At 34.4% G+C, this 12,802-nt stretch overlaps 1 protein-coding gene across 1 annotated transcript in view; it reads right to left on the bottom strand.

The window, feature by feature from the left end:
• Nucleotides 1-12,802, bottom strand: part of LOC145248932 (uncharacterized) — a gene marked incomplete in the record, with an annotated part of 105,102 nt that overhangs the window by 30,721 nt on the left and 61,579 nt on the right. Inside the window, 2 exon segments of the mRNA XM_080110724.1 lie at nt 94-420; nt 10,404-10,628. Of these exon segments, the coding sequence (XP_079966850.1) occupies nt 94-420; nt 10,404-10,628 (552 nt within the window).

Genomic DNA, 12,802 nt, shown 5'->3' with positions numbered 1-12,802 from the left:
AAAAAGCAGAGCTGAAGATTTTATACATACATATTCTACGCTCGCTCGTTATACTACAATAATAAGATGGATTGAATAATTGTAAGTGCTCACCTCGGTAATACATCCAGATACGGCGCTGGGGCAACTTATCAAAGTCGACACTCAACAGAACCTCGTAAGACGATGGGATGAATTCGTGGCGAGACGAAACGGTCATAGGTGAGCTCCACTCCATATACTCGTCGGCATACATCACCTCCATTGTGGGCAGATCGAGTAAAAAGAGTTCGACAATCGAGGGTTCATCGAAGAGGATTTTGATTCGGCAGTTGCTTGTGCTCGCTGGAATCATGTTCGGATAATCTAACGAGCGAATTTGACCTTCCAGATTTGCAATTGTTTCATCGTAATCACACATTACTGTTGTTGTTACTTTTTCTGAATAATAAAATAATAATAATAATAATAATAATAATAATAATAATAATAAAATAATAATAATAATAATAACAACAATAATAGTAATAACGAAAATAATAACAATAATAGTAATAACGAGAATGATAACAATAATAATAATAATAATAACAATAATAATAACAGCAATAATAATAATAATAATAATAATAATAAAGTTGAGTCAAGAAAGGAAAGACCGAGGAGAGAGTACTGACCAGATCTCCACTGGATAAGTGCGAAGAGAACTGGGACATTGGGGAGGCTTATTGCCACTCAAATTCCAGTGAAGACCAGTAGCCGCTGCCAACGAGAAATCAATGACAATCAAGTGTTGCGATAATGCTAATTTATTTGCTAGCGAAAGAGGTGGAGAGTATTGGAAATCATGGGAGACCTGTTGTCACTCAGCTTCCATGAAACACCACAAGCTGTTTTCAAGGAGAGATCCTTGATAACATGTGTGAAAGCTCCTTGTGAGCCAATAATAATAACAACAACAATAATAATAATAATAACAACACACACACGCACGCACGCACACACACATACACACACACATAACAGTTAAAATCCCAGGAAACGAGTAGTTTCTAAGATACGAAGATATTATAGTTCTAAAAAAGTGAGATCACTTTTCTATATTAATTAAACACCCACTTTTTGGGGGAATAGGAGGCGTCTGTTATTTGTTTAGGGGTCGTTTTTATTTGGTTATTGTGGCCTGGAATACCAACACAAAACCTACCTTTAAAAAAACTTGTTTTCTATGTGCAGAAAACGAATATCGCATTTAAAATAAGTATTTTTCCGGGTTTGAGTAATGTAATTTTTTATGATATAACTGGTGGCCATTGATACAACCCCTAAAATAATAATAACAGACCACCCCCAAAAGGTGGCCATAAAACGGGTGCTCATTTTACGTTAAATTAATTGATCTACCACTTTTGGAAATTATGTGCCACATTAAGTGCAAATGTCACATAGCTCACTACCTTTCAGGTCATTAGCTTTCCAACGAGCCTTTATTTGTTAAATTCTGATCAGTTGCCGCTGAGATTTCGAACTTATAAAATTGCCAAAAGAGGTGGTATATCTATATATAGATATATCTATACTTGTAGCCAAATTGAATATTGAAAAAAGTGTATATATATATATATATATATATATATATATATATATATATATATATATGCTCGTAGCCATATTGAATACTGAAATACTCATATCTTTGGTTTTATGGAATAAAACTACATGAAAATTTGCAGGCTTTTTGAAGATTAAGACACTATTCTATTGTAAAAATTTTATGACAATTGGTAAAAAAAGAACCAATATATATATATATATATATATATATATATATATATATATATATATATATATATATATATATATATATATATATTAGTGGACTAGCAAGGCTATATATATATATATATATATATATATATATATATATATATATATATATATATATATATTAGTGGACTAGCAAGGTTATATATATATATATATATATATATATATATATATATATATATATTAGTGGACTAGCAAGGCTATATATATATATATATATATATATATATATATATATATATATATATATATATATATATATATTAGTGGACTAGCAAGGCTATATATATATATATATATATATATATATATATATATTAGTGGACTAGCAAGGCTACAGGGGAAATAACCAAGCAAAAAATAACTAAGAGAAATTCATCACAAACCAGAAAAACTTAAATTGTCCTGCCAGGACATTATATATACAAATGTAGGCAAATTTGGAAACATTTTATTAGTTTGAAAATATAGGTTCGTTTTTGGGGGGGGGTTCTTTTTCAATTGTCATAATATTATAACCATAGAATAGTATTATAATAAACTGGAGGCGACAGAGGGCATGAAACTACCCAACCAAACGGAGATGAAGGCACTAGGGGGACAAGATGCCTATAAATACCTGGGAGTTCTGGAAGCAGACACCGTCAAAGCAACAGTAATGAAAGAGAGAATTGAAAAGGAATACCTCAGGAGAACAAGAAAACTTCTGGAAACAAAATTATATAGCAGAAACCTAATAAAAGATATAAATACATGTGCAGTACCATTATTAAAATACTGTTCATAGGGTGGACCAAAGAAGAACTGAGACAGCTCGATTAGAAGACCAGGAAACGAAAGACGGTGGGAGGGCACTGGTATGTATAGAAGACTATGTAAATAACATAAAAAAAAGAACTAGAAAATTACATAACGCAAAACACTGAAAGGATAATTAGATCAGCGAGAGACACTGAAAAAATAACAAAACAGAAAGACAAAGGATAAGACAAGAAAAGAAAATGGGAAAAGAAACAACTACACGGAAGATTCGTAAGAATGACAAAAGATGAGAATAACGAAAACACTTGGACATGAATTAGAAAAAGACTCGTAAACAGAGAAACTGAATCCCTAATAACGGCAGCACAAGATAACTCGATAAGAACTAACCATATCAAAGCAAAGATCGACAAAACACAAGAAAACAGCAAATGCAGACTGTGTGGACAAAGAGACGAAACGATAAACCATAGAGTAAGTGAATGTAGCAAACTAGCCCAAAAGGAATACAAGAACAGACACGACCAAGTGGGAAGGGCAGTACACTGGGAATTGTGGAAACAACTGCATCTCGACCGCGCAGACAAATGGTACAAATATAAGCCAGCAACAGTGACTGAAAACGAGAATCACAAAATTCTATGGGACATTGACATACAAACGGATATAGTCATCCAAGCAAGAAGACCGGATGTCGAAATAATTAACAAGAAAGAAAAGTCCTGCCAAATCGTAGACTTTGCTGTTCCAGCTGACCTCAGGACAAATATCCAAGACAAGGAGTAACGGAACAAATACACAGAGCTAGCCAGAGAACAGAAAGGAATATGGGTGATAAAAAGGCAAGATAGTACCTATAATAGTAGGAGCACTTGGAACAGTTCCGGAAAACTTTGAAAAAAGAATTAGAGAAATTGGAATCAGAGGAGTGACTGGAAAGATACAACGAATAACAATGATGAAAACAGCCGAAATATTAAATAAATCCCTTGAATGCGGGGACTAATACACATGAGTCACACGCGCGGACCAGACGAGCTGCTGCAGAGACAAAACATAAAGAAGCGCCACAAGGAACCAAGAACATAAAAGTTCACTATCCCTCTCATATCTCCTCCCCCAACCCCTCCCATTACCCAATCACCCCCCCCCCACAAAAGAATGATGCCAAATAACCGAGAAGGGTCAAGGATGGTGGAAAGACCGAGGAGAGAGCATTGACCAGACCTCCGCTGGACAAGTTCGAAGAGATCTGGGACCTTGGGGAGGCTTATTGCCACTTAAATTTCAGTGGAGACCAATGGTCGCTGCTAGCGAGAGATCGATAGTGGGGCTGTTGCGATAATGTAAATCCATTTGAAAATGTTATCAGAGGAGGTGAAGAGCACTAGAAAACTGGGGAGACTTGTTGTTACTCAGTTTCCAGAGAAGTCCACAGACTATTTTCAAGGAGAGATCCTTTATGACCTGTGTGAAATCTCCTTGTGAGCCAACAATAATAAGAAGTAGAAGAAAGAAAGAATAAACAATTTATGCATATCTTCCGTGGAAAACGGTTAGCAAAAGGAATTTTATATAGACTAGCTAGAATTTTATATAGACTAGATAAATATTGCTTGTTATTACAAACATTAAAATCTTTAAAGTTTAAACGAAAGTAATGTTCGAAAGATTATATAGAAAGATTATACGGATAAAAAAAAATGATTTTCAAATTCATGTCCAAGTCTGAAGATTTCTTTGCACAATAAGAAAATGTAATCAATGCAGCTGGTTAAAAATTGGTAAAATCCGTAAATCCACTACTAGTACGTATATCCGTAGACTTGGAGTAAGAATATCCAGATCCAGATTGAAAGTTCTGCTGAAAAAAAATATATATACTGCGAATGCGGGTATTATAGGTTGAATGGAATTTGTTGATTTTGAGAAGATTAATGTAGATTTCTAATTTTTATAAAGTTTAAGCGTGAAATCACCGAAGATCACCGAAGTTAAGCCACGTTGAGCCTGGCCAGTACCATACGGGTGACCATTTGGGAAGGCGAGGCGCTGTATGTACCGCGAGGTAAAATACCAGGTTGAGAAACTGGCGCGGTCTATCCTTCTCTCGAGGGTAGATGGGACTCTCTTAAGCCATGGTACGCACCCCATCTAGTTATGGCATCACGATAAAAAAAATACCCTTAATATCCCTGGTGAAGCATCAAGTATTCAGCTACCGACAAGATTGTAATTACACTACAAACTCGCGTCGAAAGTTCAATCTCTGTTACGGCCGAGCTGGATGAATAGAAGCGTGAAAATTTTGTAAAGTTTAAGCGTGAAAAATTTTATAAAGTTTAAGCGTTAAAAATTTGGGTTTGGCAAGGTGTCTTGTTTTACACGACATTCCTTCTATGGCCAAGGTAAAATGAGAAGTGAAATGGGTAGTAGGTTGTGAGGAGTGAGATGAGAGCCTAAGGAGAATCAAGAGAGATGTAATGAATGATAATCTATCTATATATCTATAAAAGTGAACGTGTGTGTGTGTGTGTGTGTACATTTCCCTACGCAATAACTCTGTCAATTTTCAGTCTACAAACTTGAAATTTGATATACAGGGTACTGAGATTTGGGAAAATCTTTGTGATCGGTTTTCACAAAAAATTTGGCTGTTACACGACTTGACCTGTAAGAATTCTACCAAACTCCTGCGACAATTTTAGGTCTAAACACTTGAAATGTTAGATATAGGTTCCTTGGACATAGATCTAACTTAACTTGATTTGAGCCGAAACCAATAAATGTTAAGGGGTCATAATAGGGATCAAAGTTACAAAAAATGGACCGCTTTTTTTTTTTTTGCTCAACATACACCTCCAAACACCCGGGCAACGCCGGGCTGAAATACTAGTTTATCTATCTATATATCTTTAAAAGTGAACGTGTCTGTGTATCTGTGTATCTGTATATCTGTGTGTCTGTGTACATTTCTCTACGCAATAACTCTGTCAATTTTTAGTCTACATACTCGAAACTTGATATACAGGTTACTGAGATTTGGGAAAATCGATGTGATCGGTTTTTGGCCAGAAATTTGGCGATTAAGGGATCAAAGTTCAACAATTTGACCTTTCAGAACTCTACCAAACTCCTCCGAGAATTCTGGGTCTACGCACTTGAAATTTTAGATATATAGTATCCTTGGACATGGATCTAACTTAACTTGATTTGAGCCCAAAACAATAAAGTTTAAGGAATCATAATAGGGGTCAAAGTTTAAAAAAATTGACCTCTGTGGTCTCTTCCAAATTACTCAGACAATTTGGCTGTTAAGGGGCCAAACTCCTGCGATAATTTTCGGTCTAAACACTTGAAATTTTAGATCTAGGTTCCTTGGACATGGATCTAATTTAATAACTTGATTTGAGCCCGAAACAATAAATGTTAAGGCGTCATAATAGGGGTCAAGTTAAACAAAAAATTTTACCTCTGCGACCTCTACTAAATTACTCAGACAATTTCTGGTCTAAACATTTGAAATTTTACATAAAGGGTATTCAGAGATAGAGAAAGCTTTTTAATCGGTTTCGGTGGAAAATTTGAGCTACCAATATATAAATGTATGTATGTATGTTCGCATGTCTGTCTAAAACTTTCGACAGGGGCGACGGATTTTCACGAGATCAGTATCGTTTTGAAGCTCGGCCCTTCAGACGACAAATACCTAAAAAATTGGCTAAAAACATTAATTTCTTCGCCATCAAATGGGCACTTTTCTACAGGGAGGGGTCCCTTTATTCGTCGATATTTTCGAAAGTCATTCGCTCTTTTCGATTGTCTAACCTTAATTTAAACCTACGTCACTTCCGGTTTGCCGGTGGTCGTAACAGCAAAGACGTCACTTTTTCTTCCCCCGTTATTTTCCTCCTTCGCAGTACGGGTTCGAGCCTGCCTTCCTACTACCACTTTTTTTTCATTTGCTCAACACACACCTCCAAACACCCGGGCAACGTCGGGTACCCATGTTAGTTTGAAGAAAAACATAAAAGCCAATGTTTGGAAAATAGGTGCTGTACCCATGGCGTGACAAGAATGCATTTTTACAGTAACAAAGATGTTAAAATCCTAATTATGTGGTGCGTTTCATTCTATTATATACTTTTCTCGGTAATATCACTAAATAGAGTTTGTGGGTGATATGAGAAAATAAATCAATGTAGACATTATAAATGTTTCTTATCATAAACATTATTACATGAAGAGTCATTTTGAGTAAAAAGTTAATTTATTTTATCCATCTAAACTCGAGAAATACACGATTAAAATGTATAAACATTAAATGATTAAAAATCAAGATGGCTGCCACCAACAATTTTGTAGAGAAAGTAGCCTTTGCGATCAAAAAACAAGATCGAGTGAAACGGAACGAACCGAGGTAAAACTGACAACTGTTATTAATATTTTTCTACGTAAATTAAAAGGAAAATAATTCAAACAAATTTTAATAATGTATTTGTTATAAGTCAGTACAATACTTTACTTCGTTTCAGTACTTATGGTTAACGACCCAGGTTTTAGTATGTCTGGTGTCGCCATATTTTGCCTTTTTACGAAAAAGTATTAAGACGACGTTTTCCTATTGCTACTTAATAGTACACTGACTTTAGCCCCACAATGTTTCTCATTTAATAGTATATAACAAACAAAAACAGTAAACCTATTTTCATCACCAATACATATTTTTATCACCAACACATATTTTTAGCGCGGTATGTTTTCTACGGTTAATCCATACGATTGTATTTCGTTTTATTAGAGACGAATATTTCTTCACTGGGAAAAAGTTTACCCATCCTGTTTTTTTTTTGTTTTTTTTTTTTTTGTGGTTTTAGTATTTGTTTAATTGTCCAGCTGTGTGGAAATGGAGAGAGAGAGAGAGAGAGAGAGAGAGAGAGAGAGAGAGAGAGAGAGAGAAAGAAAAAGATAAGAATGACATATTTTTTGTCGCTTCCAACTTCTATTTTAATTTTATTTTATTGTTTTCAATTTTTGTTTAATTGTGCAATTATTTGACACGCAAGAAAACTTTTTAAAAATGATAGAGTTAATGTCATTATGTGGTTGTTATTGTTAAAGGGTTAATCTCGTTTCAGGATTAATTCATCTTCCTAGCTCATTTCGCCGGCACCAAAATTATCAAATTATTAATTGGTGTACCGATACTCATCGGGAAGGACTGCCTAGTTTCCAGAAACTCCATTCTTTCAGCGATGATTAACATTTTCTTGTGTCTGATATTCCATTTCTGGTATTCATTTTTTTTTTTTTTTTTTTTTTTTGCGAACTGTTACTGATCTTCATAGTTGTCGTTTCATCAACTCATCATCTGGCCTTCTTCAGGTAGTTAACCGCGACGGAATAAGGATGCTGCGTCTTGCAGCTGTATCCCCAGTAATTACTGCCTTCCATAGTTGTTTTTTTTTTTTTGTCTCATCACGTTTTGGCCAACTAATCCTCTGGCCTGCTTTGGATACTATTAAAACTGTTATATTCAGACAATGCTCACCTGAAACTGTAGAGATTCAACGCCTCTATCTACTGCTCCACGGGCACCGAAGCGTGATCAAGGTTGGATCTTATGGTCTTATAAATTCAATTTTGTGTTCTTATCTGGTCTTCCATTGTCGAGTCTGTACGGAATTGTATTATATATTATTTTATTTGTAAAATAAAAGATGGTCACACACTTTTAGAAGACACTTATTTTGAATAAAATTTAACACCAAAATGAAAAAAATAAAATCACGTACTGGAATTCCTACCCTGATGAGACTATTGTACTTACAACAACAAAAAAAGTAAATGAAATGATTTTATTATTTCCGCCGCGTCAAAGTTTTCAAATTTCTCATTTATATTTTATTTTTGTGTTTTATTTTTTTATTTTTTAATCCTTTGATATAAGGCTTCACAATTTGTGCATTGAATACATAAATTATGAAAATTCATTAAATTAATAAATCAATTAATAAATAAAAATAAAAATAAATAAAAATAAAAAATAAATAGAAATAAAATATATATAATTCCTTTTTCTTATCTCACCAACTTCTTTGAAGGATAGCTTTTCCAAATTTCTTGGATATGCTATCGTTGAAACTTTCTGAATTGCTTCGCATCCATCTGATGTCAGTAATTTCATTTTGGTCCCTTTTGATTCGTTTATCTTTTAGTTTCTTTTCTCTGGACAGAAGCCGATACTTATGCAGAGAACGATCCGATTGTCCGTGAATGTTCACTCGTTATATTCCAGCAGATTACTTAAACCGTTGAAATATGGCGAAACGCTCAAAAATCGCTTGTCTAGACGACAATATAAACGCGCCGCCAATGTAATGAAATTATGATAAATTCTTTCTGTCACGATGTTTTTTTTTACAACATTTTAATTTTTCATCAGCACTCCCCATATTCCGGCAGTTTACTATTATTATTATTATTATTATTATTATTATTATTATTATTATTATTATTACTATTACTATTATTATTACTATGATTATTATCATAGAATGTATGACAAAATTATTGCCAGTAATTTAATTTTGATCCCCTTCGCTTCGTTTATCTTTTGCATACAGTCTGAATTGTCCAGTGTGTTCATGCATCTTTGCGCCTCTGGGTTGCCCAGGCATTTTTATAGGTCAGAATACTCCTCCTCTTTGGCGCTGATTTTTAAATTCTACTTTCCGATTCTTGTGCTGTATTTCTCACTGTAATAGAGAAATAAATACCTAATCTTCGCGCTATTGGGCTTTTTACATCGGCACCAAAATCAACAGTTTTTTAATTACCTTTTCTCGGTTGCGGTATGATGCTGGTTCTGAACAGTTCTATGACATCCACATTCCCAAGCTTTACCTTCTTTTTTTGAGAAGAGGTTAGTTTATTGCAAATCCCTTGCGATGCCTCGACCAGGGTTTGCCGTAGAGTTGCTCCAACACTTTTTACAGGTCAGGGTGCTCCTCTTCTGGGGCACTGACTTTTCAATCTCACTTTTCGACTATTGTGTTACATTTTTCGCTGTAAAAGAGAGATTAATACCGCATCCTATCTCAGAGACGCCATTGTTATGCCGCTGTAATCATGAGACTTAATACACTGTTAACAGGCGTGACACTTACCTATTATAATAAAATCCTATTCCTGTCTGTTTGTTTGTTTGATTACGATTCGCTTAATAAATAGAAAAACTGCAATCTCACAAATAGATACTGAAAATGTTTATTCCTGTACGATTTCTATATGTACTATTTATTCAAAGGGAATCAACATTCAAGAGGTTATCTCATTTGCATATTGCATTAAAGAAGATCTGTTTTAATAATTAGCTTTAAAATTTTAATAGGAATTAGTAATAGAATTGTTTTAAATATTCTATTTAGAAATATTGTATAAAGTTGATTTATTTCATTCATTTTTAACTTAATTTACACATAATTTATTTTTAATTATTAGTATATCCAACATCAGCTGCGTTTAAAAACAGAAGTTTTCATTTAACCTATGAGTTATTCCCCCTCAAGCTATGAAATTTTATTTCGCTGTTTGAATTTCTATAGATGAAGATGACTATGTTTTATGCCCCCAAAAATCCAAAATAAGATCAATTTTCAGGAAAATAATAAAAACTTAGGATATTCAGTGTATCTTAAATAGTATATTACTAACCCCTCCGCCCGGCAAGATGTTCTTGCCCGTCAACGTCGGGTATGTATAGCTAGTATCTATATAAAGTGTTTCTTTGATTTTCCAGTTGAAAAATGAATTCCCCTATTAGTTTTGCATACCTTTCATGCACACGTAGTGCAGTTTCATGCTGTCTTCCGACCGGCACTTGTTGTCTATGTACGGTTCGAACTCTTCGGTACAACGCTGCCTTTTGTTGCAGTAATACGTCAAGCTGTTCATCACTTGGTCTGTCTCCATGGTGTCGCTGACTTTCATCACTGCAATCTCCGTACCAGCCGAGCAATACGGTTTCTGGTGACAAACGTTGGTTACACAAAAATTATCTGAAAAAGATTAGAGAAAAAAGTTACATTTCTTAATAAAAAAAAAAGAGAGATGACGGGAAAAATGAACAAAACGAAAAATAAAGAATTAATTTTAGTTACATTGACATTATATATATATATATATATATATACACACACACACACACACACACACACACACATATATATATATATATATATATATATATATATATATATATATATATATATATATATATATATATATATATATATAAAAGGTTATTGTATTTATGTATATTGAAATTGGTTGTTGAAATTTGGGATAAAATGAGGTTGAGAGAGAGACGTAGAAAGTAAAAATGAAAGTGCATATGTGTGTGAGCGTAGTGCGTGTGTGTGCAAAGAGAGAGAGATGGAGAGAGAGGGGGGAGAGAGAGAGTTGGATCGACAGATAGATCAATACATCGATCGCTCCATAGATAGGTAGATAGATAGATAGATAAATACATTGATCGCTCCATAGATAGATAGATAGATAGATAGATAGATAGATAGATAGATAGGTAGGTAGATCCATTGATCGATAGATAGATAGATAGATAGATAGATATATCCATCGATTGTTCCATAGATAGATAGATAGATAGATAGATAGATAGATAGATAGATAGATAGATAGATAGATAGATAAATCCATCGATTGTTCCATAGATAGATAGATAGATAGATAGATAGATAGATAGATAGATAGATAGATAGATAGATGGGCATGGGGGTTGTTAGGTAGGTTTCCTAGCAAAAGTGCATTGAGAATGGTGATGATTATGTAGAAAAAAATTCTGAAGCACAAAAGGTCACTCGTTTTAATGGTACAACTTCAGTTATCGTAGCTCTTCTTTTTTTTTTTTTTTTAGTGAAAACAAAAAGGAAGCCATACTTTTAGAACGACCGTCGTATGACAAAGCAGCATACGGACGCTCATCTACAGCCATAGGTCATCTGATCCATTCGGGCAAAATAAAAAAATAGGGAACATTACATTTGGAACGTCCGGTCGTAATGTAGGTGGCTACTATCGGGGATAGTAGTCGCAGGGATACTATGTAGGGAGTCAAGCAGCAAGATGTCTATTCACATTACACTTGAACTTCCGTACGTCAGGACAGTTGGGAAAACATAAACCCGGAAGTCTAACAGTTCTGGAAAAGAAACTATTAGAAGGCCTTCTTACATCTAGGGATATCTACTGTGTAGGGGTGGGATTTAGCTGTTTGTTGAGTTTGTCGGGGATATTTACATCGAGGGAGTTACAAGGGCTTGTTGTTCGTTTAAGCATCCACCATTAAAATACTTGTAAAATAGGCAGAGGAGTGCAACATTTCGTCGATGGTACAGTGTTTGAAGTTTGGATGACAGTTCAGGACCTATCATGTTGGCGACTCTCTTTTTAACCCTGTCAAGGAGCGAGAGACTAGTAGCAGGTGGACCAGCCCAAATGTGACAACCATGCTCCATACATGGCCGAATGGTGGCCTTGTAAAGGTAGAAGATACTTTCTAGCACGGTAGAGAGACAGCCGACCTTCCTCTCGCATGAGGGACATTTGTGGCCTTCGCTTGAATAAAGGATTTAATATCTCAAAGTGTAGTATCTGTTCCGGCATATATTGCAATCAGAGACCATTGTCCTTGCGGCATTGGAGTCAAATTTAGGGAAGAAAGGGAAATAAGTAAAAATAAATAAAATAAGAATAAATGAGTTGCTTGGAAAAATATAATTTGGTGCTATAAATCGGTGTTGAGATTGTCTAGGATTATGGGACTACGAAATGGTTGAGAATAAGCGCGTTAGATTACAGGGCAGTGTTAAGAAAAGAGTAGGAGATGAATTTTGAAGGGTGTTAAATTTCTAGGAAATCGGGATTTTGTAGTGGTTTCAGACATTTAAAGTTTTAACGTCATGAGTTAAGGAATTTTCTTTTTAAAAGTTTGGAGTAAGTAATGGAGGATATTGCGCATAACTATGTTTAGAATTATTAGTGAAGAATATCACACATAGACATAGGAGAAGATGGGAAATTTGAAGGTTGACCGTAATTATATTTTTAAGAATTTTTCGATCGATAAAAAGTGTGGTAATTAAAGGTATAAGGAGGATAAAGTAATCTCGAAGGAGTAAAATACATAATTAAAAATTAAGAATTAAAGTAT

This window comes from Euprymna scolopes, chromosome 27 (genome assembly GCF_053919585.1).
Source record: "Euprymna scolopes isolate OS-2025 chromosome 27, ASM5391958v1, whole genome shotgun sequence".
Taxonomy (NCBI): domain Eukaryota; kingdom Metazoa; phylum Mollusca; class Cephalopoda; order Sepiida; family Sepiolidae; genus Euprymna; species Euprymna scolopes.
Note: the sequence above shows the minus strand (reverse complement) of the source record. Positions and strands in the feature narration are given on the sequence as shown.